Source organism: Stegostoma tigrinum, chromosome 45, assembly GCF_030684315.1.
Source record: "Stegostoma tigrinum isolate sSteTig4 chromosome 45, sSteTig4.hap1, whole genome shotgun sequence".
Classification (NCBI taxonomy): domain Eukaryota; kingdom Metazoa; phylum Chordata; class Chondrichthyes; order Orectolobiformes; family Stegostomatidae; genus Stegostoma; species Stegostoma tigrinum.
This window is the reverse complement of record NC_081398.1, coordinates 9,185,668-9,212,930: the sequence shown is the minus strand read 5'-3', so window position 1 is coordinate 9,212,930 and position 27,263 is coordinate 9,185,668. Positions and strand designations below refer to the sequence as shown.

The 27,263-nt window shown below is 43.9% G+C and overlaps 1 protein-coding gene across 1 annotated transcript; it reads right to left on the bottom strand.

Moving 5' to 3' along the window:
• Positions 1–2,566: 2,566 nt before the first annotated feature.
• tmem256 (transmembrane protein 256) lies at positions 2,567–11,579 on the bottom strand. The gene is made up of 4 exons (XM_048524010.1): positions 11,473–11,579; positions 10,050–10,087; positions 5,167–5,247; positions 2,567–3,936 (listed from the first exon to the last, which is right to left on the bottom strand). Exons 1-4 carry the CDS (start codon positions 11,549–11,551, stop codon positions 3,793–3,795), a joined length of 342 nt encoding a protein of 113 aa, XP_048379967.1. The 5' UTR covers positions 11,552–11,579; the 3' UTR covers positions 2,567–3,792.
• Positions 11,580–27,263: the final 15,684 nt, after the last annotated feature.

The window sequence follows — 27,263 nt, the reverse complement described above, 5'->3', positions numbered from 1 at the left end:
AAAACTGTTAACACCTTTCCTCCCCCAGGTTTAACTAATCTAGCAGAGTCCTGCCTGGTCTCTGCAAACTCAGCTTCTTCCAAAGCTCTGCTGGCCTGGATCCTCATTTGGGTCATGGCCTGCTGGCCATCATTGTGATGTTTTTGGCCTATATTGGCTCCCAGTCTGACAAACTCAGGTGATTGCCTCAAAACCATATTTATTTCAAGCCCATCAACTCCCACAGCTACCTTAACTACACCTCACCCACCTTCCTACAAGGCAGCCATCCCTACTGCCAATTCCTCTGCTGTATCTGCTCCCAAGATGGGGTATTCCATTCCCAAACATTGCAGATGTTTGCTTATTTTAAAGGACCACAACATCCCATTGGTGATCAAGAGTGCTCCCAGCTGCATCTCACACCCAGGCTGTCACATCCCCTCCCTGGGAGGGGAACAAAGCACTACACCTGCCCCTACACTTTCCACCACCCACCTCACCTCCATCCTAGGCCCCAAACAGGCAGGGGTTCACCCACACATCCAATGTGGTCTACTGCATCCACTGCTCCCAATGTGCCTCTACAGAGACCAAGCAGAGGCTCAGACTGCTTTGTAGAGCACCTGCACTGTTTGTGACAAGTGACAACACCTTCTGGTTGAGAAATGTTAACTCTCTCCCTGGGTGATATGTCCATCCTGGGCCTCCAGTGTCACAATGACATCACTTGTCAACTGGAGGAACAGCACCTCCTCATTCTGCCTCAGGAGCCTACAGCCCAATGGCCTAAACATGGAATCCACCAGTTTTACAATCTTCCCATCCCTGGCCTCATCCCATGTCCAACTGTCCCTCTCATCCCCACCTTGACCTGACTTGTCCATCTGCTCTCCCAACTATTCGTACACAACTATCACCTTCCCTGGTCCCATCCCTCCTCTATTTCCCAGCCCTTCCCCATTTCTGAAGGGTCTGACCCAGAATGTCAACTTTCCTGCTCCTGGCCTGCTGTGTTCCTCCAGCTCCACAGTTCTCTGACCTAGCATTCTGTTCTTACTATCTGATAAATGCAGGCTGTTGCTGTAGCCTGCTGCAGTAGGATTCATAGTTCACTTTAGTAGGAAGAATTTTAAAAAGGAAATCTATTTCCAACTGTGCAAGAGCAGAGTGAGCCCTAACAAAAGCAACATGGAGGAAATTTTGTACATTGGTTTGAGTTAGTTGCAGGGTTGAGCTGGGTTTGTGCTTCTGATGCCTAATGGTTGCAAGTGTCATGGTCAGTTTAGATGTGTTAGAACATGCAGTATCTTCCTGTTGAGAGAAAGGCATTGTCAGATCCAGCTGTTCAGTATCTGTTGTCTGTAACTACTTGGAGGTTCTGTTTAGCATTGTTCCAGGTTTCTACATAGCATGGTCACAACTTTGTGGGTGGTTAGGTGGTTACTGGTGAAATTCAGGACTTGGTCAGTGTGACTTGTGACCAAGTAGAATTTCTACAGTAACTACACTATAACACCCATAACATGGTGTGAAAGCACTACTCAAATGGGCAACACTTGCAATCCAGAATTACACCAGAAAGGAGTACCTCCAAGTGTTTAGGACACACCTGAACAGCTGGGTCTGATAATACGCATCACAAACAAGATACTGCACACTAACACTACCATACATCAGGAACACATTCAGACCACAAGACTCCTACACCAACTGCTAACTCAAACCAAAGACCCCCTACACACTATGGACAGAACCAACATGTACAAAATTCCATGCAAAGTCTACAACAAATATCACATTGGATGGACAGGAAGAAAATTGGCCACAAGAGTGCATGGACACCAGCTAGCAAGAAAAAAGACACGACCAGTACTTATTCATCACGATTCACATGGAGAACACCACCAGTTCAACTGAAACACCAGGATCAGAGGACAGGCCAAACAGGAATTCTTAGAGGCCTGGTTCTCCACCAAGATCAACAAACAGAGCTAGACCCTATATATATTACACACACAGCTGAAGGAAAACTGGGAATGGAGGCAATCAAATCCAACAGACCCCAGAGTTCAACAGGCAGGATTACACCTGCCACTGCAGGAAAGGTGCTATTGGGGCCATATGGAGAGAGAATGTGTCCTTGAAGGGTCACTGGACTTGAAACATTAACTATGTTTGCTCACCACAGATCCAAGCTTTTGCAGTAATGTCTATTTTCAGACTATTGTATAATACTGACACAGGAAAGAACTCCCACATCCAACCAGCCCTCAATCTTCATCCAATAACTTGGAACATTTTAGATCCAGTGAAAGGAGGGTAGTGTCAGTTTAGTGTTTCATCTGACAGGGCAGGACTCAATGTGGTACTGGGAATGTCATTAAGATACTAACAAATGCACACCATTTAGTCCCTTGAGGCTGCTCCACATTTTCTCCATGCCCCAATATTCTTCAACATATCAGTCAATAATCTAGCTGCTGCCTTCAGTTTTCTGGTGCTTTCGTCACTAAAGACTTGACCCTTAAAGTATTTTCTTCACATTTTGAAGTGAGGATTGCACTGAAAAACAAAATCTGACAAATACAAGCCAATAAAAACATTTTATACAGCTTTTGTACAAAAGTCTGAATTAAAAATCAGTGAATTTAGGTACATCACCAGACCTTGCACTGCATTACATTCTAGTTAGTGTCACCATTTATATAAATCCAGTAATTCCAAAGTGCACCTGCTAAGTGTCCTCCCAGAGACAGACCAGACAAGTGAACAGCAGATTTGGAATTTGAAGCTCAAATAAAGGTAGCAGAGGGACTAGTAACATTGTTTTTTCCTCTCCTGAAAACAGGTATCAAGTCTAAAATCAGGCCATAGGAAAGGGTCAGAGTAGCAACAGGTCACAATTCTCCCCCTGCTCCCACCATTAGAGGTTATCATTGTATTCAACTGTATTGCTGAATTGGATAAATATTCCATAAGGACAATGGCCTTGAATCTGTACCTTCAATGATTCAACCCAGTGCAGGACAGTGCCAGTGGGATGCCCAGCTCACTGGCATCAGGGGACATGGTCTGATTTTTCACCTTGTGATCTTGCCCACTTCAGACAAGCCCCCACAACCATCTCCTGAAAAAAGGGGCTACCAGGAACAGCTGAGTCTGTTAAGTTACCGCCTCAGCCTGAATGTCAGTTATTTCTGGTACAAAACAAATTTGCTGAAAAGATACATGTTGCGAATCCCATTTGTCATGCTAGTCAGGACCAACTCTAGAGCCAAACTGCAAACAGTCCCGTGTTTCCTCCCCATCCCACCCAGAGTAAAAAACCATCCATCCTTTGATATTTGGCATTCTTGCCTTTCATCAGGACAAACTGGAGAACACCGGTCCTTTCAGCAATACTAATCTTTTTCTTGGCCTATGGGCAGGCCAATGTGATGTGTGGAGGTGAGCCATCCTCTACAATGGATTCTGGACTTGTCATATCAGGGTTGATATTCTGCTGTTAATGAGCACACAACTCAGGCTCTGCTCAGCAGACTGAGACAAGATGGAATGGACAAAAGCAGAACAGAAGGATTGAAGGCAAGATCAACAACTTAGCATAGCAAGTGATCAAAATAGTCCTAGCAAGTTGGAACACTGGCTTCAGACCAGTGGAATGAGTAGAGGCTTCTCATGGATACCTTAGAGGGTGGTCCCCAAATACATGCTGGGGTGAGGGGCTCCCACTCCAATTTGTACCCTAGAACCCTGTCAAATTCCACCTGGACTGTTCAGTGTGCTCCCTTGCCCTGCTTCCTGCCAACCTCAGAGTGCCATGGCTGCCCAGCCCACTATTAGAATAGTTCCTCCATATGGTGCAGCTTTGGTGAACATTGGATCTCCAGTCACAGCTTGATAGTAGAGGGAACCACAGAACATCACCATGCCAGAGGTCAGCAAGGAGCCAGCCTACAATTCAATGATATTCAGGTCAGTACAATGCATTGTTACTTCTGAAGGTGCAGCAACTGGAAGCAAAAAAATCACTATTGAAACTCAATGGGTTGCAACTTCAATTTATTATCCTACATGATGGAAACAGGCCCTTTGGCCCAACAAGTCCACACCAACCCTGAGCATCCCACCTAGCCCCATTCCCCAATAACCCACCTAATCTACATATCCCTGAACACTACAGGCAATCTAGCATGGAAAATTCACAGCCTGCAAATCTTTGGACTGTGGGAGGTAACTGGAGGAAACCCATGCAGATATTGGGAGAATGTACAAACTCCATACAGCAAGGTAGAGCTGAACCCAGACCTGTGCTAACCACTGAGCCACCTTTTGAGGTAATTGGCTTTTATTAATCCTCAGTGGGCCTCAAAGCCTAGGTGGTGAGCTACCTTGAACCACTGGAGTCACTGGTGCAGAAACACCAGCATTTTGATTAACACCAAAAGGGGCAACAATACACTTCCAACTCAGGATAGTGGGAGGCTTGGAGAGATCTCAGGTGTTCCAATGTATCCATCCTTCCAAATGGTAACATTCATGGGCTCGGAAGGTGCTGTAAGGTGAGTTTCTGCAATGCATCTACAGATGGTAGACTGCTGCAGCTGAGCAGTGGAGAAGGGAGGGAAACATTTGCAGCTGTGATGCCAAGTCTTAGCTGGGCAAAGACCTAGAGCATCAGCTGCACGGACTTTGAAGGTACACATGTTTAAACTTTGGTATTCACCTGTCTTGGGTTTGCTGTCTAACAGCTCCTACACAGGAAGGAGGCTGGGTGAGAACAGGTTAGGCTCAGGCATGCTAATGCATACTTTGCTAGCTGGGAAATGCTTTATGCACATGAGACAATCACAACATGAACTCAAGCCAGCAACTTGTGGGATACAATGCCAGGGCAGGCAAATATAAAAATCCTCCAAACTCATCCCACTCTAAGCAAAGTTCCAGCACTGATGAGAGAGATATTTCATTGGGTTGTGTAGGCATTGTAGATGACAGCTACACAATTAGGGTACGAGGGAGATAAGGTGTTGAGCTGGATGAACACAGCAGGCAAGCTCTTGTTTTGGGCTTAGACCCTTCAGAAGAAAGTATATGGGACACTGGTAGAGCCAGTGACAGATGAATCAACAGTTGGGGGAAAAAAAAAAATCAGTAAAACTAAAAGCAATGAAAGTCTCATACCAGCAGAGGTTTCCTGCAGTGGGGAACACCCAGGAGTGCCAGGCTGTGGAGGAAGTGGTACTTGTTTGCAGTTTCAAACAGCTGTAGAACAAGAATAAGTTAGTACTACAGCTAGAGCACATGGCATATTCAGGAGAGACTCCAACACACCCCTCCTGTCCAAGTAAAAGCAACCCTCCATCTGAGATTTTGCTCCTGTCACTTGTTAATGTCAATTTAACTCAAGGGCAGTTCCTGAGTTTTGAACCCATTGCAAAATTTTAATTTAATTTATTTTCTTAACACTACAGTCTGGAGCCAGACTGGGCTATACCAGGCATGGCCTTGTGCCACAGAACCTCAGCAAAGCTGCTCCAAAGTAGCAACATACAGCTGAATTTTATATTCAGTTGAGGGAGAGGGGAATGGGTCAGAGACTAAGAAAATAAGGACATGAAAACAGCTGGCTAAAGCAACCTGGCAAGTTAGATTAAAGAGGAGTTGAGGGATGCACTGAGACATTCGAGGATATTGCAGAGCAGTTTAGTGCATTCCAAGTAAGAGCATCTTATGGATAGACTCAACATTTATGGCCAACACAAGGACAACAATCAAACTAAAGGAAATACTTTTAATTGTTCAAAGACTGGTACAGGTCAGAAGATTAGAGCAAATATTAAAAAGTAAAGAATAACTAAGAGGATAAAGTATGAGAAAGCTTGCCAGAGCAATAAGTTTCTATAAATACTTAAAATGTTAAGTGGATATTTATTCTATCAGACCAAAGACTGTAGATTAGTGGAAAGGAAGAATTGGCAAATGAATGTTTTTTGCCTCAGTCTTCACACTGAAAACAAAGCAGCATTGAATCAGGAAACAGGAGGGAGGAACTCTAACTCAGAAGTAATACTAAAGTGGAGCTGTGGACTGACAAGTACCCAGGTTCTGATGGACTTCATCCGATGGCCTCAAGTAGCTGCACAGGAGATGGTTGATGCATTTATTTCAGTTTTCCAAAACCGAGTCAGGATTGGTTGCATTAGAAGATAACAAATGTAATTCATTTAGTTTGGGGGGTGGGGGGGGGGGGGGGGGGGGGGGAGTCAAAACAGGAGCTATTAACTTAACCATTACATGGATTATTATACAAACATTTTACTGACCAGCACCCATTGGGACCAAGATGTAGTCATTGATTGGGAGGTCCACATTGTCAATGTGGAAACAATATAAATGTACTGTGGGGGTACACAGCATAAATCAGTAATGCAGCTTTGCCATAAATAAGGCTACACAAACAGCCTTCTCACTTGGACCCTCAACTATTAGACATTGTACAAATCATGCTGATAGAGTGTGCCCATCATTTCAGGTATAATTTCTGGTTTGAGTGCTGGTTCACAAGGTGCCAGCTAAAGCTTGCTGCATGATTTTGTTCAAGGGAGATCACACAACCAGTTTCAGACTGAGGAAATAAAATGTCATGCATACAGGCAAACTGGTGGATGTGCAGCATTTCAACTTTCAGAAGGCTTCGACAACATACCACACAAGTTGTTGCAGGAAACAAGCCAACAGCCATGAGCATCATACTGGCATGGATTGAAGACTGTCTACTCAGCTTGTTAGTGTCAGTCTTTTACTGGGTGGCAAAATGTGATGTGTGGTGGATCACAGGGTCCTCAAATACTCAATTTCTACAAGGGAAATGGTGAGGGACAAGTATGTTGTCAGCAAATATGGTGACCAAAGACAGATAGCAAAGTATATTGTGAAGAGAACAGAAGAGATGCTACAAAGATTGATAGGTTGAGAATAGAGAAGTGTGGCAAATGAAGTTGTGGAAGTCTAAATGGGAGAGATTTGAAAGTTGAGATGCAGAGGGATCTGGGTGCCCTCAGGTGAGACTCAAAGGGCGAGTGGGCAGGTACAGCAAGTAATTTGGAAAGCTAATGCTATTTGTTGAGGGGACTTGAAAGCAAAGAGACAAATGTTGGAAACATCTGAAGTGCTGTGTATACTACTGGCCTTCCACTGTCTAGTTTAGTCACCAGTTAAAGGAAGGTTACTACTAAACTGGAAAGGGTCCAGAAGACATTTACAAGGATGTTGCTGAGTATGCAAGGTTTGAGTTAAGGAAAGGCTGGGACTTTTACCTAGACCATAGGCAGTTGAGGGGGCAACATTTTGCAGTTTAAATATGAGGGGTATAGATAGAGTTACCTCCCTACCTCTACTCTCTCCACCTATCTTCTTTACTCTCCATCTTCAGTCCACCTCCCCCTCTCCCTATTTATTTCAGAACCCTCTCCCCATCCCCCCTCTGATGTAGGGTCTAGGCCCAAAACGTCAGCTTTTGTGCTCCTGAGATGCTGCTTGGCCTGCTGTGTTCATCCAGCCTCACATTTTATTATCTTAGAGTTAATGGTAGTTGCCTTTGCCCTAGGGGCTTTCAAGGCTAGAAGGCACATTAAGGGGGAGATTTAAAAAGCCTTAAAGACATGGGGAAACTTAGTGGATGGTACATGTGAAGTGTACTTTGAGGTAGTGGTAGATACAGGTACTATAATATTTAAAGTAGTAAAATAGGAAATGTTGACAGAGTCTGGCAGGTGGGACTAAAGTTCAGGATTATGGCCAACATGGACTGGTTGAACCAAAGGCTCTGTTTCCATACTTTATGTACAGCTGTATGCAAGTGCAGTGGAAGGAGTTGCAGACTTGAAGGGGCTATCTCAAGGAAGACAGATCAGGCTTGTATTTGCTGGAGTTTAGAAGAGCAGAGGCTATTTTACTGAACCCTCTCCCTCAGGGGGAGAAACGTCTTTGGAACCCTTCTTGGAAAAAAGTGGAGGAAGCAGAGTTGTTGAACAGAGAAGGATGCTAAGAGAAGGGATAGGTCATTGGTGTGGGTGGGAGTGCAAATTTGAGGTTCACTGATCAGCTGTGATTTTATTGAATGCAGGAGCAGATGCAAGGGCTGAATGGCCTACTCCTGCTACTAATTTGTATGATCATACACAGGGACCCAGGAGCACAAATACATGGCTATCCATGCCGAAAGCCATTTAAAAGCTGATTGAAGGCTAGAAGGAAAAAACTCATGGCTTATTTTTGATTCTTGTTACATCATACTGAGTATTGTTGAATACCTATAGTGTGTAAGCAGGCCATTCAGCTCAAGTTCACACTGACCCCCTGAACAGCTGTAGGAAGGATATTATTAATTTGGAGAGGATTCAGGAAAGATTTACCAGGATGTAGCCAGGAACAGAGTTAGAGTTATAAAGCCAGGGACTTTTTCCCTATTGGAATGTTCAGGGGTGACCATAGAGGTTTATAAAATCATGAGGCACAGATACTGAGAATGGTAAGGGTCTTTTTCCTCATGTGGGATGGTTTGAAACTAAGGTCATTTTTAATGAGAGGATATGTGTGAAATGAACTGCCAGAGAAACTGGCAGATATGGGTACAGTTACAATTGAAAGACATTTTGATCAGTACATGAATAGGAAAGGTTGGGAGGAATCTGGCCAAGTGCAGGCAAGCAGAATTAGTTTGGGGGAACATGGTTGGACTGAAGTGCCTGTTTCCATGCTGTATGACTAGGGATCTATAATTGTTCAAACCACAACTGTCATTATGGAAATATGATACCTGAGATGCAAAAGCCCATGAAGGTCACTAATTCACCAACGTCAAATAGGGAAGGAGCCTTGCCCAGTCTGGCCTACATGCAGCTCCAGGGTAAACTCTAGGTGCCTTCAGTCATGGCCTGCAACTTACTGTTTGCATTGACCTCAGTACCAGCTGCTCATGAAGTCTTTTGCCACCTGAGTACAGACATTCAATGCTCAACACCCACAATGAACAAAAGCACATACCAGAACTTGCCTTTACAAGGGAATCACAGTCCCAACCTTCAGAAAAACATTTTGGTCAATTTACCAGAATGGTTCCAGGGACATTGAATTTTAGTGACAAGGTTAAGCAGGGGAAGTTAGGGCTGTCCTCTGGAGCAATGAAATCTTTACAGGGAGTACACATTGAATGTTAGGTTTCTTACTGTCCCTCACTGAGTGAGGATATTAACAACTGGAGATTGCTACTGATTGATAGACTGCTGAAGAAAGTGACCAAATGCTTTGGGTGTTAATGCTTCAACAAGACACAGCAACAGTGCAGAGAGAACACAGAAGTAGATCCTGTGATCTCAGGTGCACCAAGATTTCCTGCACTGGAAGGTGCACATGACCCTCAAATGAAGGATACTGATAACAAGATTAAAATGGATTTATTTAAGGCAAGAGAAAAGCTGCTCCCATTAGCTGATGGCACAAGACTGAGAAACAGATTAAAAGTTTTGGGCAAGAGTAGGAGGAAGAAATATTTGAAAAAGGAGTGGCAATAGAATATTCAAGTTCCTGAAGGGAAATGAAAGGGCAGATGCAGACAAAAACGCTTTGCCAAGGGGAGACTGGTAGAAATAAGCAGCCCCTCATGCAAGAGGACAGCTTACTCCTCAGAGGGCCACTGGTCTGTGCAATTGTATCAGAGGAGCAGGATGCCGTGTCATTGACATTAAGGCCAAGTCAAGAAGACTGAGTAACAAAGACAAGGGGTATTGGGGGGGGGGGGCCAACGCAGTGGTAGAGCGAAAGTACTGCCAAGGCCAAAACCAGATTGGCCAGTGAAGCAAGTCCGAGGGACTGGATGGCCACCTCCTGGACTCACTGCCTGAGAGGCTAGTGGAGGCCGAGGTGATGAGTGATCTCCGAAATGAGATGTCAGTGGGATAAAAGGACATCACAAGGCTGCACTGACTGTCCCTGCACAGACTCAATGAACAAAATAGCACCTCCTGCTCTGCAAGGAAAACTATAAGCTCAACTTTTTGCCTCACCTCTTTCAAATAATCATCTCGGTCACTGCGCCGAAATCCTGCAAAAAGCAACAGAAAAAGGCATTAGCAGGTCTTAAAGCTATTCCAAATGAATCTCCAAGGCTTCTGTTGACCACTGATATCCAGTGGCTCCTTACTGGAAATAGTAACTGAAGAGTTTTAGGGAGGAGGGCAGTAGCCCCTTCACCAAATGAGTGACCAGATTACCACATTGTGGGATCTTGCTGTGTTCCCTGCACTGCAACAGTGCCCCACCAAGTGCAACACATTCAGGCAGTGAGCAGTGCTATTCAAACAAAATTCTTTTAGACCAGCATTGGCCAAGAAACACCCATGACCTTCATCAGCATTACAACATATCTGGCTGAAATCCTTAACATGGCCACATGCATACACCCACCATTTTTCCACCAAACAACCACTCACACAGCAAGTTATTTCATGAACCACAGGGTCCTGGGCAAGCAATCAGATCTGCAATGCCCCAAATCTCAAGATGGTAAAGTGTGGCAGGAGGCTCATTCTACAAACGCTGATGGAATGAGGTCAAGATCAGACTTTCAGCTTTTCATTTACAGATATGACAGAAGGTCAAACTATCAGATGGCAACAGTTCTGGCTAAGCAAGCAAACAGTCCCAGCCATTTCAGTTTCCCTTTCAGACATCCAGCAGCCTCAACACCTTGCATTTATATAGCCCCTTCCATATCCTTCTAAAGTGACTCACCAACTAGACTGAATTTATAAGTCTTCACCTTTACACTAATCCTTCACAGTCAAGACCAGGACTAAAACTCAAGTCAGGTTCAAAGTTACCCATTCCTTGTTGAAAAGCACATGAAGTGTTTGCAAGCTCTAAGGAAAAGGCAGGAGAGAGTGTTAACACCTCAGAAGAAAGCAGTGCACCAAATGGGGTCATGCACTGGTCAATGATGAAACTCCTGGGGTTACAGCACTATAGCCCCCAAGATTAGGAAAGGCAACACAGAACCCAGCTGCTGCAATTGTCAAGTTGCAACCAGGACAGATGACACAGTTGTGCTGCCACCCACAGCCAACCAGCCACTGTGCAGTCACAATGCAATTAGGAATTGAGGGGCTGCAGGATTCCTGGGCTCCAGGTCTGGAGTCAGGGAATGGGAGGAACAAGGACAGGCAACACTGGAGCCTTCCGCAGTCGAACTGCACACTCACGCTTACTTTTGGCCAACTTAAGGGGTCGGGCCGGCGAGGGAATGGTTTCAGAGACTAGGATACCATCGAGGGTGGGTAAAGTTTCCAGCTTGACCCCACTGCCAGCTTCTCCTCCCCCCACCCCACATGTAAGGAGACAATCCGCATTTACACACCGGGGCCGAGGCACAGGCAGACGAGTATCCAACCCGGAGAAGGAAGGTACAGGGAAGTTTTATTACAGACTTACCGTGCGCCCCATAAGCGCCGAGCCCAACGGCCAGAGCGCCCGATAAGCCCGCCACCCGACCAAACGCACTCGCCGCCATCACGCAAATGAGTCGCCGTCAGCCCAGGGACCCGCTTTTATATCGCTCCCGCCCACCACCGCCGACTTTGATTGGCTCCGTTTCTGCGACTGGCAAAGAGTTAGACCACTCAGCGCCTGGATACCCGGTGTCAGCACGCGACGGCGAGGCCGCTCCAATCATTCCCGGCGGTAGCGGGTTAGACCAATAGCGGACCGGTAATTGCTTGTGATTGACGGTGACTATAAACCAGTCCGCGACAAGGGGAGGCGGGGGATACTTGGGCGTACGTAAAGCGGGCTTTGCTTGGAGCAAAGGGTCAAGGGTCGTGGATCAGACCGTTGTTGAATTTGAGGCTTTTTAAAATCAGGTCATTCTTAACCTTCATATTGCTCATTGAAATGGAACATTCCTTTCCGAGTCGTAAACTAATGTTCGACAGAATTAGTATGGAGTACCATAGAGTTGTCCAATGTTAAAATCATCACAGCAACAACAACTGAATTTATGTAGCCACTTTATGATAGTAAAAGACCACCATGGCAGTGCTATCAATCAACATCTGATGCCGTGAGGAGTTAGGGCAAAAGATCGAAATGTTTTAAGCGAAGAAGTAGGTTTTCAGGGGTGACTCTTTAAAAGCAGAGAGCGAAATGTAGAATTTTGGGAAGGGAATCTGAGTTTATTGCTCAGGCGGCTGAGGCCTTAACTGACAGCAGCCAGAGGGGTTGAAATCTGCGGGTGCACAAGTGGCCGGAGTTGGAGGAGAGCAGACCTGTGGTAGCGAAAGGCTGGAGAAGGTTACAGAGGCAGAGAAAGGGATGCTGAGGCCATGGAAAGATTTGGAAATAGAGTCAGCAATTTGAAAATGTGAGGTGTGGCCAGACTTATTGCTGAAGCAAGCAGAGCGGGGGGTGAGTGGTAATTGGGACTAGTTTGGAATTGTATAAAGAGTTACCAAATAAGCACAGAGAAGGCTGGAAAAATTCAGTGGGTCTGACAGCGTCTGTGGAGAGAGTAACAGAATTAATGTTTGAAGTTGAGCAATATCTTCAGAACTGAAGGGTTTTGGAAAATGTACTTTCACACTTTTGACAGAGGCAGAGACCCAGTGCAAAAGAGAAAGGGACTGTTAATGACAGCAAAATGTGAGGCTGGATGAACACAGCAGGCCCAGCAGCATCTCAGGAGCACAAAAGCTGACGTTTCGGGCCTAGACCCTTCATCAGAGACCTGTCTGGGTCTAGGCCCGAAACGTCAGCTTTTGTGCTCCTGAGATGCTGCTGGGCCTGCTGTGTTCATCCAGCCTCACATTTTGTTGTCTTGGATTCTCCAGCATCTGCAGTTCCCATTACCTCAGGGACTGTTAATGGTTTGTTCGCCTTCAGTGCCTCCTAAATTCCTCCTGGTGTTGGATGAAATATTTACTAAAACTCACTTTCACAGCCGTATCTTCTTCCTCAATCACTATCTCACACTTTACCCCACTCTGCATGGATTCCATTCTCCACTTTTCAAACCCAACCAAGGTTATATGTACCTCCGACTAATGTAACACTCCTCAGACAGAGAGGTTTGCTTAGTAAGTTTTCAGGTGACCGCAAAATTGGAGGTGTAGTGGAGAGTGAAGAAGGTTACCTCAGAGTACAATGGGCCCTTGATCAGATGGGCCAATGGGCCGAGGAGTGGCAGATAGAGTTTAATTTAGATAAATGTGAGGTGTTGAATTTTGGAAAGGCAATAAGGCCAGGACTTATACACTTACAGGTAAGGTCCCGGGGAGTGTTGCTGAACAAAGAGACCTTAGGGTGCAGGTTCATAGTTCCTTGAAAGTGGAGACACAGGAAGACAGGATAGTGAAGAAGGTATTTGGTACTCCTGCCTTCATGGGTCGGTGCGTTGAGTGTAGGAGCTGGGAGGTCATGTTGCAGCTGTACAGAACATTTGTTAGATGACTTTGGAATACTGCATTCAGTTCTGCTCTCCTTGCTATATGAAGGATATTGTGAAACTTGAAAGGGTTCATAAAAGATTTACAAAGATGTTGACAGGGTTGGATGATTTTAGCTGCAGGGAAAGGCTCATTTGGCTGGGACTATTTTGCAGTTCTGGTCCCCCTGCTGTAGGAAGGATATTGTGAAAAGTGAGAGTTTAGAAAAGATTTGCAAGGATGTTGCCAGGGTTGGAGGGTTTGAGCTACAGGGAGAGGCTGAATAGGCTGGATCTGTTCTCCCTGGAGCATCAGAGGCTGACAGGGTGATCTTATAAGAGGTTTATAAAATCATGAGGGGTTTGGATAGGGTAAATAGACAAAGTCTTTTCTCAGATATGGGGTAGTCCAAAACTAGAGGGGCATAGGTTTAAGGTGAGAGGGGAAAGATTTGAAAGGGACCTTAGTGGCAACTTTTTCACACAGAGAGTGGTGCGTGCATGGAATGAGCTGCCAGAGGGAGTGGTGGAGGCTGATACAATTACAGCATTTAAAAGGCATCTGGATGGGTACATGAATAGAAAGGGTTTAGAGGAATATGGGCCAAATGTTGGCAAATGGGACCAGATTAATTTAAGATATTGGTCAGTATGGACAAGATGGACCAAAGAGTCTGTTTCCGTGCTTTCAGCTCTATGATAGCTGCTTCCACCGCATCCTGAGATCAACACTCAGTGCACATTCTCAATTTTTCTCTCCATCAACACCAGCTCATGTTATCTTAAAGCTGTCCTGATCCCCAGTTCCACTTCATTCTTCATCTTATCCAACGTTTTAACAAGAAAACTTTCCTCTACCTTTTAGGCGTTAAGGAACACAAGCACCAAACACTCAGAGCCACTGATGCTTCTATGGATACACCCGTTTTTAAATCACTTTTATGTTTCTCCGCCATTAACAATACTTTTGTCTTTCGCAGTGAGTCTCTGCATCTGCCAAAGGTGTAAATGGGAAAATTTTAAACACTTTTCGGTTCTGAAGGAAGGCTGGAAATGTTAATTCTGTTTTCTCTCTCCACAGGTACTGACAGACCTCCTGAGTCTCTCCAGCATTTTCTTCATATGTTACAGATTTCTAGTATTTGCCTTGTAGAGAATTTTAGATGAGCGTCACATCTTTGAAGAGTTAACTTGGGAATCTGGCAGATACACCTTCAGCATTGAGTCTTTTTTGTAAAACCTGTAGGAACTGACCCTGATGACAGTGATGCAGGGCAGAAGAAGAGTATATAAAGGCACATCCTGTAGGGTATGAACAATATGTTAAAACAGTAATAACCACGTGCAAGAGTTAGTAATACCTGCCCGTGTTGGATTCGGAGATAACACAGTGTGGGGCTGGAGAAGCGCAGCAGGCTGAGCAGCATCAGAGGAGCAGGAAAGTTGACATTTCGGGTCAGGACCCTTCTCGTCAACTTTCCTGCTCCTCTGATGCTGCCTGGCTTGCTGTGTTCCTCCAGCCCCACACTGTGTTATAACTATGTGTAATACTGATATTCTACCAATCATTAAATCATAATTATCCCTTTTTTTTTGCAGAACATCAAGATTGAGGTTTTTTTAAACTTTGAAATGTTTGAGGATGACTCAGGTTAAAAAGGCACTTTTTCATTTCAGTTCTCCACAGGTAAAATTCAGATAAGACAACATATACGTTTCTGGACCTCTGAGTGTAGGTAAGGATCACCACCACTTTTTCATGAATTTATAAAACTTTCTTGCATACTTGTTTTTCTCAAGGGAAGTTAATGTGGTGTTTGAAATAACTGCACAGAGACTGGGTCCCATCACTAAGCCACCCCTTGTTTACTACTGCACGGTATACTAGCTGTGGCAGGCCAGCTCAGAGTTGGTCCTCAACTGAGGAGATTCTAATCTCCTGGTTATATTGGCCAGCCAAGGTTTTCCTGATCGTCCCAGGTTAACAACCGCAATCGGGAACCTCAGTCAATGAGGTCAACCTGGCCCCAATCACTGCAGTGTTCTGGTGTAATGAATTGCGTGTGTCCCATACGTATATTAAAATAAAAGAAAGATGTACATTTATGTAAGATTTAAGTATAAGATTTACTGCAATAGTATAGAGCCTCGGTGAGACCACGCCTTGAGCACTGTGTGCAGTTTTGGTCTGTGATTTGGTTGACAGCAATTGAATTAACAATGTCAGTTATGTGACTTCTGGGAGCCATCTTGTAAATGAATAGATTACTAGTCTAGAGACATTACCACTGTGCCACCATCTGTTAATCAGTAAACCGTTGAGCAGAACATTTTCTTTGCAAAAGTACACTTTATGCATAAAATTTGGAGAAGCATTACAAAACACTTTGATTTACAAATTCCAGAAGTTGCAACAAAATTCGAACTATCTCTCTGCAGCATGTTGCAGTCTTTCTTGTCTCAGTGTAATTGTAGTATTTGCATTCTGTGTTTGACAAATAGCCTGAGGGAAGAATTTCACAGAATGACAGGAAGTGTGGCAGAATTAAACTTTTCTCCCTGTACCATTTTCTACTCTGCGATGTCTCAAGACAATCTCATTGCTCTTGATGTTCACAATCCATATTCCTTGTCGGGTATTCAGACTGAGAGAGTTTATACCATGTTCGGCCTTTAGATGTGGAAGGGCTGAAAGGTTTAAACAGTGATTTGTGGTGACTGGAATGATTTAGCCAGGTGAGTATCATAGAGTATGAGCTTCCTGACTGGGGACTGTGAATGTAGTCGAATCAGGGAGCCCTGGCTGACAGATGTGAATGGCCATGTTGGGGGTTCTGTTTCATCAGAGTTGGCTCTGAGTTGGCTGGGACAATGTCATGTGCTACGCATGTTTAAATAACAGGTGACTTAGTGATGGAATACCGGCCTTTGCAAAGTTATTTCGTGATCGTTTCCCATTACTCCTGTGCAATGGCTTCCCAAAACTTCAGACCATCCCGCAGTGTGTTGTCCTAGACTTTGGTAATTCACTGACTAACTTTTTTGTTGTCCAAAAGTTTGTAGAAATACATGACAAAACATTTTGACTTGAACCTTACGGAATTTGCTGTAAAATTCAACTTGTACCCGTACGGTATGTTCCAACCAATACTGTTGTGATAGACTTAATTTTCACAAAATACATTTCATATCAGGAATACAGAGCAAGGGCAAATTAGAAATTACAGGAAGTCCACAAGATATAAAGTTGCTATAATCCCAGAGGACTGTTCTCTCAGATTCAGAGTCAAAGAGCACAGAAACAGATTTTTCAATGCTGACTATGATCCCAAAGCAAACTGGTCCCACCTGCCCACTCCTGGCCCGTATCCTTACAAACCTTTTCTATTCATGTACCTATCCAAATGTCTTTTAAATATTGTAACTGTACCGACATCTAACACTTCCTCAGGAAGTTCATTCCACATGCGAACTATGCGCTGTGTAAAAAAAGTTTGCCCCTCATGTCTTTTTTAAGTATCTCTCCTCTCACCTCAAAAATGTGCCCCCTAGTCTTGAAATGCCCCATCCTAGGGAAGATGCCTACTATTAACCCTTTCTATATCTGTCATGATTTTATAAACCTCTGTAAGGTTATCTCTCAACCTCCTACGCTCCAGTGAAAAAAGTCCCGTTTATCCAGCCTTTCTTTATAACTCAAACCCTCCTTTCCTGTCAACGTTCTGGTAAATCTCTTCTGAACCCTCTCCAGCTTAATAATAGTTTTCCTATAACTGGGCGACCAGAACTGGACACAGTGCTCCAGAAGAGGCCTGACCAACGTCCTGTACAATGTCTACATGACGTCCCCAAATCCTATACTGAAATGACTGAGCAAATGAAGGAAGTGTGCTAAGTGCTTTTTTAACCACTCTGTCTATATGTGTTGCAAACTTCAAAGAATTATGTACCTGTGTAGTTCAAATATCTAAGGTAGAAAAACTGCTGAAACAAAACTAATTGTACAAAAGGTACAAAAGACAGAAGGAGAACTCAAAGCTGCAGCACCACTAATCCTCCCCCTGCAGTTTGATGTGGGAAGCTGGGTACAGCCCTAGTGCCCAGCGCCAGCATGTGCATGGCAAATGCCCCAGCCGCAGCTTCCGGAATCCCAAACTTCAGCGATGGGCCTCATTGGAGAGAGTTTAACTTGAGGGTCAGCTGTTGCAGGAATCGAACCTTTGCTGTTAGCATCAATCTGGCCCATCCAACTAAGCTAACTTTAAGATTATTTCTTCCTGCGAACACCATGTCCCACACTTAGGTACCTCAATGCTCTTGCTTCACAGTGTACATTCTCTGTAAGCCACACGGACTGAGGGGTTCTGTAGTTCCCAAGCCACCCCTGTGCTGTGGCTGAAAGGCCTCAGTCGGCGGCATTTCCTCGTTCCTTTTCTTTATTCATTCACAGGATGAGGGCATCACTGGCTAGGCCAGCATTGATTGCCCATCCCTAATTGAGGACAGTTAAGAGTCAACCACATTGCTGTGGGTCACTTGTAGGCCAGACCAGTTAAGGATTACAATTTCCTTCCTAAAGGACATAAACAAACCAGATGGGTTTTTCTTGACAATTGACAATGGATTCAAAGTCGTCATTAGATTCTTAATTCCAGATATTTTATTGAATTCAAATTCCACCATCTGCCGTGGCAGGATTTGAACCTGGATTCCCAGAATGTTATCTGCGTCTCTGGATTAATAATCCAGTGATAATACTGCGAAGCCATCACCTCCGCTAAGGCTCTCTAAGCCTAGCCCATTGAACAAGACATTGTAGTCAGAATTTTCCCAGTCTTTAAGTGTAATGGGCTATGGCAAGAAATTTTGGAGGACTCAGTGAAAATAGAGAAAGGAGATTCTTGGAATCAAGAAAATGTGTCCAATTTGCAGTTGAAGACTTCAACAGTTAGATCAGAATCTTCCTGGGAAGCGACCATTTCCATGCATTTGCACCTCATTATTAGCTCACTGCATCAAATTTATGTGAAGGGAAACATCTTTTCTCAGTAGAACTGTGAGGCAGAGTTTGCTTGTCAATAGAATGTTGGAAACTTAAATGAATAGATGGGGTGCCACGGTGACTCAGTTCGATTCCACCCTCGGGTGACTGTCTGTTTGGGGTTTGCATGTTCTGCCCACATAGGTGCGGGTTTGCTCACACAGTTCAAAAATGTGCAGGTTAGGGTGGATTGGCCATGCTAGATTGCCCCGTGGTGTCGAGGTGTATGTGGGCTAGGTGCGTTAGCTATGGGAAATGCAGGGTTACAGGGATAGGGTGAGGGCTGTGGGATTGGTTGGGATGTTCTTCAGAGGATCAATGTGGATTTGAAGGGCCGAATGGTCTGCTTCCACACTGTAAGGATTCTGTATAAGCCTTTAACCTTAGAAAAGTCTATGCTCATGAATGACCAAATAGTCAGTCTCTCTCACACACACACACATGTAAAATGGATATGAGTGTAAGTGTAAGGCTAGTAAGAGTACGGAACAATGGGTGAATAAAGGTATTGAAGCTCTGGTCGCAAGTAAAAAGGAGTTATATGTCAGGTATAGCCAACTGGGATCAAGTGAATCTCTTGAAAAGAGTATAAAGGATGTGGGGACATGCTTAAGAGGGAAATCAGGAGGGATAAAAGGGGGTAGTAGGAACTGCAGATGCTGGAGAATCTGAGATAACAAGGTGTAGAGCTGGATGAACACAGCAGGCCAAGCAGCATCAGAGGCACTAGGCCTGAAATGTCAGCCTTCCTGTTCCTCTGATGCTGCTTGGTCTGCTGTGTTCATCCAGCTCTACACCTTGTTATCTGGAATAAATGGGGATGTGAGATAGCCTTGGCAGATATGACTAAGGATAATCCAAAGAGATTCTACAAGTACATTAAGAGCAAAAGAGCAACTACGGCGGGAATAGAGCCCCTTAAAGATCAATGAGGTCATCTATGTGTGGAATCACAGGAGATGGGAGAGATACTAAATAAATGTTTTGCATCAGCTTTTACAGCCCACTTGACAGAAGAGGAAGTGCTGGAGGCCTTAAAAAGCATAATGGTGGATAAATCTCTGGAACTATATCAAGTGAATCCTAGGACATTGTGGGAAGCCAGGGAAAAAATTGGGACCCCTAGCAGAACTATTCGTATCATCTATAGCCATGAGTGAGGTGACAGAGAACTGGAGGCTGGCTAATGTTGTGCCTTTATTTTAAAAATTGCTGTAAGGATAAGTCTGGGAACTGTAGATTTGTGAGTTTGACACCAGTGGTGGGCATGTTGTTGGAGGTGATGCTGAGAGATGGGATTTACATGCATTTGCAAAGGCAAGGACTGATTAAGGATATTCAACATGGCTTTGTGGGAGGGAAATCGTGTCTCATATTATTTGATAAAGTTTTTTTGAGGATGTAACCAAAAAGATTGAGGGCAGAGCAGTAGGCGTTGTTTACATAGATTTTAGTAAAGCCTTTGACAAGGTTCTGCATGGTAGGCATAGTAAAGTTAGATCACATGGGATTCAGGGAGAGCTTGCCAATTGGATATAAAATTGCCTTGACAGTAGGCGACAGAGGGTGGTGGTGGTGGAGGGTTGTTTTTCGGACTGCAGGTCTGTGACCCAGCGATGTTCCACAGGGATCGGTGCTGGGTCGACTTTAGATTAGATTAGATTCCCTACAGCATGGAAACAGGCCCTTTGGCCAAACAAGTCCACACCGCCCCTTGAAGCATCCCACCCAGACCCATCCCCGTATAACCCACACACCCCTGAACACTACGGGCAATTTAGCATGGCCAATCCACCTAGCCTGCACATCTTTGGACTGTCGGAGGAAACCGGAGCACCCGGAGGAAACCCACGCAGACACGGGGAGAATGTGCAAACTCCACACAGACAGTCACCCAAGGCTGGAATCGAACCTGGGTCCCTGGCGCTGTGAGGTTGCAGTGCTAACCACTGAGCCACCGTGCCGCCCTTTCATTTAGATAAACGATTTGGATGGGAATTTAGGAAGGATAGTTAGTAAGTTTGCGGAAATCACCAAAATTGGTGATATTGTTGACAGTGAAGAAGGTTATCGAAGATTACAAAGGGACTTGGATCAGTTGGGCCAATGGGCTGTGGAGTGGCAGGTGAAGTTTAATTTGGATAAATGTGAGGTGCTGTATTTTGGTAAAACGAGCAAGGTCAGGACTTGTATAGTTAATTGTAGGTCCCAGGGTGGTGCTGTTGAACAGAGATCCAAAGGTCAGGCACATAGTTCTCTGAAAGTTGCATCAAAAGTAGACCATGTGATCAAGAAGATATTTAGCAAGCTTGGCTTCATTGCTCAGGCCATTGAGTATAGGAGTTGGGATGTCATGTTGAGGTTGTACAGGACGTTGATGAACCAACTTTTAGAGTACCATTTTCAGTTCTGGTCACCCTGCTATAGGAAGGATATTATTAAATTGGAGAGGGCTCAGAAATGATTTAGAAGGATGTTACCGGGTCTGCAGGGTTTGAGTTATAAGGAAAGGCTAGATAGGCTGGGATTTTTCTCACTGGAGCGTTGGAGGTTGAGGAGTGACCATATAGGGGTTTGTAAAATCATGAGAGACATAGATAAGGTGAATGGCCGGTGTCTTTTCCCTAAGGTGGGGGAGTTCAAAACTAGGGGGCATATTTTTAAAGTGAGAAGAGAAAGATTTAAAAGGGACCTGAGGGGCAACCTATTCTTGCAGAGGGTGGTTCATATGAGGAATAGACTGCTAGAGAAAATGGAGGATGCAAGTACAGTTACAACATTTGAGAACCATTTGGATAAATACATAAATAAGGATTTGGAGGCAAATAGGCCAAACACAGGCAAATGGGACTAGTTTAGTTTGGGAAACTTGCCTGGCGGGTGCAAGTTGGACTGAACGGCCATTTTCTGTGCTGTATGACTCTATCATTCTATTTTCTATTGGCCTGTTTTAACTGTACTTTGAAAGTCTGACTTGCTGACTTTGGACTGTATCCTGCTCCAAGTTTCTTAATGCAGTGAGACCATTTAACAAATAGTACAAGCAAGTTTATAATGGCAATAAAGCTCAGGACACAGAAGGCAGCCAAAAGTACAAAGTGAGAGGGGTGATTGGACACAGTTGCTATCTCTTAACTACTTTTTGCTGATGTGGTGTTGCAGAGTTCGAATGTGGCTTACTTATCTGCTGGCCTGTTCCTACAGCCCTGTCCCCACCCTCCCACTTTAATGATAACAAGCTCCAACTGCATGAGAAAATACGTTTCTGTGAGTATGAAGCACATCAGCTCAAGATAATATTGCAGAGCATTGACGGGCCCATTTGGCCCAACTGCTCTGGGCAGGTACATCTGTGCTCCACACAAGCTGCCTTTCACACTCCCCTCTTCACTTCACCCAGTCAACACAGAGCTACAGCATCAGTATGGCGCAGAAGGAGGCCATTTGGCCCTTTTGAGCTCATGCTAGCGCTCTGTAGACCAATCCAGTCAGTCCCATTTCCCCTGTCCTATCTCTGTGCCTTTGAAAGTTGATCAACCTCAAGTGCTCATCTGATTTCCTTTTGATATAGCTTCTTCTATTCCCTTTCTCCATTGTTTTCATCCAGCTTCTCCTTAACTGTATCCACACTAGTCACCTCAACCATGAGACGTGTTCCACGTGAGATAGTGGTAACGTTACTGAACCGGAGATCCAAATTATTGTCTTCCTGGGCCAGGTTCAATTCCCACCACGGCAAGTGGTGGAATTTAAATTTAGTTAATGAATCGGGAATTACGAGGTAGACTCAGTGTAATATAAGTTATAAGAACATAAGGAGCAGGTGTAGGCCACCTGGCCCCTTGAGCCTGCTCTGCCATTCAACAAGACCATGGCTAATTTTCTCGTGGACTCTGCTCCACTTACCCACCACAATAACCCTTAATCCCTTTACTGTTCAAAAATCTATCTATCTCTGCCTTAAAAACATTCAATGAGGTAGCCTCAGCTGCATCACTGGGCAAGGAATTCCACAGATTCACAACCCTTTGGGTGAAGAAATTCCTCCTCAACTCAGTTCTAAATCTGCTGCCCCTTATTTTGAGGCTGTACCCCCTAGTCTAGTTTCACCTACTGGAAATAACCTCCCTGCTTCTATCTTATCTATTCTATTCATAATTTTATATGTTTCTGTAAGATTCCCGCCTAATTCATCTAAATTCCAATGTGTATAGTCCCAGTGTACTCAATCTCCCCTCATCAGCCAACACTGTCAACTCTAGGGCTATCATTTACGAAATAACTATTCAGATTTTTTTTTAGGGAAGGAATCTGCCCAGTTCTGGTCTGGCCTATATATGACTCTAGAATCACTGCAAAGGGGTTGACTCTTAAATAACCTCTGAATTGTTTGAGCAACCCTTGACATGAGAGGGTAATTAAGGAAGGGACAACAACTGCTGGCCTATTTAGTGACACCCATATCCTATGCAAGAATGAAGAAAAGAGAGAGACTGAATAGGCAGGGGCTATTTTCCCTGGAGCATGGAAGCTGAGGGGTGACCTTATAGACATTTATAAAATCATGAGGGGCATGGACAGGAAGAATAACCAAGGTCTTTTTCCCCGTGGTAGGTGAGTCCAAACCTAAAGGGCGCAGGTTTAAGGTGAGAGGGGAAAGATTTGAAAAGGGACCTGAGGAGCAACCTTTTCACACAGAGGGTGGTGCAAGTAAGGAATGAGCTGCCAGAGGAAGTGGTGGGGGCTGGTACAATTACAGTATTTAAATGGCATCTGGATGGATACATGAATAGGAAGGGTTTAGAGGGAAATGGGAAGAATGCTGGCAAATGGGACTAGATTAATTTAGGATATCTGGTTGGAATGGACGAGTTGGATTGAGAAGTCTGTTCCTGTGCTTTACATCTCTATGACTCTATCTCCATTATGAACACCATTCTTTATTTTAGTTACTCTCTTCCTTTTCTTAATACCTACGAAAACTTTCACACTCTGCTTTTATATTAAGTCTATTTTACTCACAATTTCTGATTTTTTTTTCCCTTTTGATCAACTTGTTGGTAGATCATGGTGGGACATGTGGTATTTTGGTTCACTGATAATAGATCATAGAATAGAATCCCTGCAGTGTGGAAACAGGTCCTTCAGCTCAACAAGTCCGCACTGACCCCTGGGCATCCCATCCGGACCCATCCCACCAAATCTACACATCCCTAAATACTATGGGCAATTTAGCACGTCCAATCCACCTAGCCTGCACATCTTTGGACTGTGGGAGGAAGCCGGAGTAAACCCACACAGACATGGGGAGAATGTGCAAACTTCACACAGACAGTCACCCATGGGTGGAATCAAACCCAGGTCCTGGCGCTGTGAGGCAGCAGTGCTAAACACTGTGCCCAATAAATCATGGAATTGAAAACTAATCTCAGCGCTGGTGCCGTGAAATGATCATCGATTGTTGTAAGAGTCCCATCTGGCTCGCTAAGGTCCCTTGGGGAGCAGAATGTGGAATCTTACCTGGTGTGGTTTACACGTGACTGCAGGTCCACAGCAATGTAAATGAGCCTTTACTGTCCTCTGAGATCGTCAGGCAAGTCACTCAGTTCAGGGGCAACTAGGGATGGGCACCAAATGAGGCGACAGCCTCAAAAGAATAAGCAAACTATTTCACCACCCTCAGGGTGAGGATGTTTCCCTTGGGTTCAATAATGTCTATTGCATAATCATGGTGCACAATTTACAGAATCCCTACAGTGCCAGAAGAGGCCATTTGGCCCATCAAGCATGCACTGACCCTTTGAATAGCATCCTACTCAAATCTACCCTATCCCTGTAACTCCACATTCCCATGGCTAATCTACCTAACTTACACATTAGCAGTCAGTACAGCACAGCTAATCCACACATCTTTGGTTTGTGGGAGGAAACCCCCGCAGATACAGGGATAGCATTGCAAACTTCATAGAGTCACCTGAGGCTGGAATTGAACCGTGGTCCCTGGTGTTGTGAGGCAGCAGTGCTAGCCACCGAGCCATTGTGCTGCCTGCAAGAAATTGTAAACACCTTCTCTATGTGTAACCTAACTGCAGAATTTTAAAGATCTTTATCAGGTCACCCCCTCAATGTCCTCTCTCCAAGTGAAAAGACATTCAGCCTGATCGATCTTTCTAGCCATGTGTAACCTCTCAGTCTGCTATTCCTCCAGTAAACTATATTGACAGGATTTGAATTTTCTGCAGTGCCTCCTACATAGTACACGATGTAAGGAAGGAAGTGTTGGAGACAATACAAAGTACAGTACATACATATTGACCTTGGAGTGGGTTCAGCTCAGACTCCATGTGACAGAGGTCTGGAAGATTAATTAATAAAGGCAGGTTGTATAGGATTTAGGAGCAGGAGTTGATCCTTTGAGATTGTTTCACCATTTGATTGTATCATTGCCAATCTCATTGTGATCTTAACTCCATTTTTCTGTCCTCTTCCCACCCAACCCCCACTGTCCCATAAATGCTGTTTGTTTTATTATTTGTGGACTACAGCAGCATGTTAACCCTTTGTGAGTGTGAAAAAATAATAGCTTCTTGAAAAGTTATTCTGTTTTTCCATTCTTCCTGTCAGCGTGAATAACCTCTTCTTTCTCCATATTGTAGAGTCACAGTTCACACAGCACGGAAAAGGCCCTTTGAGTCCACACTGACAGTAACTACCATTAAAAGTGCACTAGTACCAATTTCCTGCACTTGTCTCATATCCTCAAGTGTTATGATAATTCAAGTGCTTATCCAAATATTTTTTGAAGGTTGTAAGGTTTCCAGCTTCCACCACCTTCCCAGGCAGTATGTTCCACATTCCCGCCATCCACTGTGTGAAATAGTCTTTTCCCAATTCTGCTCTGAATCTCCTTCCCTCACCTTCAAACTATGTCTCCTCGTGATTGACTCCTTGATTGCGGAAAACTGCTGCTCTTTATTTGCCCTATGCATTCCTCTAATAAGCTTACCCTCCTCAATCATGACCCCTTCAGTCTTCTGTGCTCTAAAGAAAGCAGTCAATGCCTAGTCTCTCCTTAAAACTCAATGTCTCCATCCCAGGTGACATCCTGGTGAAAGTCCTTTGTACCTCCACTAGTGATATCACATCCTTCCTGTAGTGAGGTGACCAGAACTAGACACAGTATACTTTAGCTGTGGCCTGACCAATGCTCTCTACAACTCCAACATTACCTCCCAGCTCTTATACTGTATGCCTCGACTGATGAAAGCAAGTGTCCTGTATGCCATCTTAACTATCCTGTTCAATTGTTCTGCCGACAGGGATCTGTGAGTAATTATAGCAAGATCCCTTTGTCCCACTAAGCTATCCAGTGTCCTGCTATTCAGTAAATACTTCAAATTAGTGGTGAATGGATATTGGTCTATTTTTTGAGAAGGACGTTAATAATTACCTAGGTCATTCTGTTCAGAACCATGATCTTGAGGCTGTGTGTGTTCGAAATCAGATGACTGAAGGCCTCTTGGAGATTCAATGGACACTTATTTATTTTGTGGGAATTTTATGATTGGAAAAGCAAAAGAATTAAGTCATTAGCTTCAACAGAAGCTAGGCTGAACAAATTTCAAATTAATTTAGTTCAAATTTTTTCTGTTCAGTTTGAAGGAGACTTGCCCGAAGTTAGATACAAAAATAGTTTCTCCTTGAAGAAGGGATTTGCTTAGAGCAGTTTAGGGAATAAGTTATAAAGGTTTTACTTTGTGAAACTTCTGGAGCAGGAGTGTTTGGTTAAAAAATCTGTATTGGTTATTCAGAGTTGAGAAATTCTTAAGTTGTGTGAGTAAAAGAGCTTATAGGACCAGAACTGAGGAAAAAGTAGCTAAGTCAACCTACAGACTTGATAGAGAAGGACATTTCTCTGGATTTTGATTAACTATATTTGAGATTGTTAGGATTTTGTTTTGCTGACTGTTGAATTTATTTAAACTGTGTATTAAATAGCTTGATTTGTTTTATTTAGTTCTTCTTTAGTGGTATAAACTTCTGTTTTATTGTCAAAACCAAACCTTTAACCTTGTGTGAAAGACTGCCTTGTGAAATTAAAAGAAAATCTATTAAACCAGATTTAATTTTGTCACCTGACTTGTGTGGGATCAACAGAGGAAAAAAAAGACTGGGATTATACTTGGAATGTACAAACTATACTTTAGGACCTTATTTTAGACCAGAAAAGGGATTAAAAACAACTTGACTGATAACAGCAAGGATGTTGAAAGCTCTTCACTCCCTTAATCTCAGAAACGAACGTGAGTGTAAACCCAACTTGGAAAAACCACTATCAAATGAGAAATCAAGCATATCTATGAGTTTGTTGCTTTTGTTGAGATGGGATTATAGCTAAACAGTTGGACTATGTTCTTTTTGGTGTCAAAACCAAGGGACTTTTAAGATCAGCAACTGTATTTGTGTGTAACAATCATCCCTATCAGCACTGTTACCCTTCTCCCCACCTTCTTCCTTTTAAAACTATTTTACCTGTATATGTGTGTACATATTTGAGGTAATGTTTTCTTATTTTTCTTGCATTTAATAAGAATAAAACCTTGCTCTCTTCCACACTTAAACCTTGGAATTGGCGCGCCTTCAATTTAAATCAGGGTAACAAAATCTAATTGATGTATGGTAGTTGGGCAGTATACATGAAAGAGAAATATTTGTTAAAATCCTCTGAAAATGTGTTAAAAGAGGGGAAATGACCACCTTCTT

Coding starts and splice junctions, on each gene's coding strand:
- tmem256 (XM_048524010.1), bottom strand. CDS start 11,551: ATGGCGGCGAGTGCGTTTGGTCGGGTGGCGGGCTTATCGGGCGCTCTG. Junction 10,088..11,472: donor CGGCGCTTATGGGGCGCACG/GTAAGTCTGTAA, acceptor TGCTTTTTGCAG/GATTTCGGCGCAGTGACCGA. Junction 3,937..5,166: donor ACTGCAGGAAACCTCTGCTG/GTATGAGACTTT, acceptor ATTGAATTGTAG/GCTGGCTCCTTGCTGACCTC.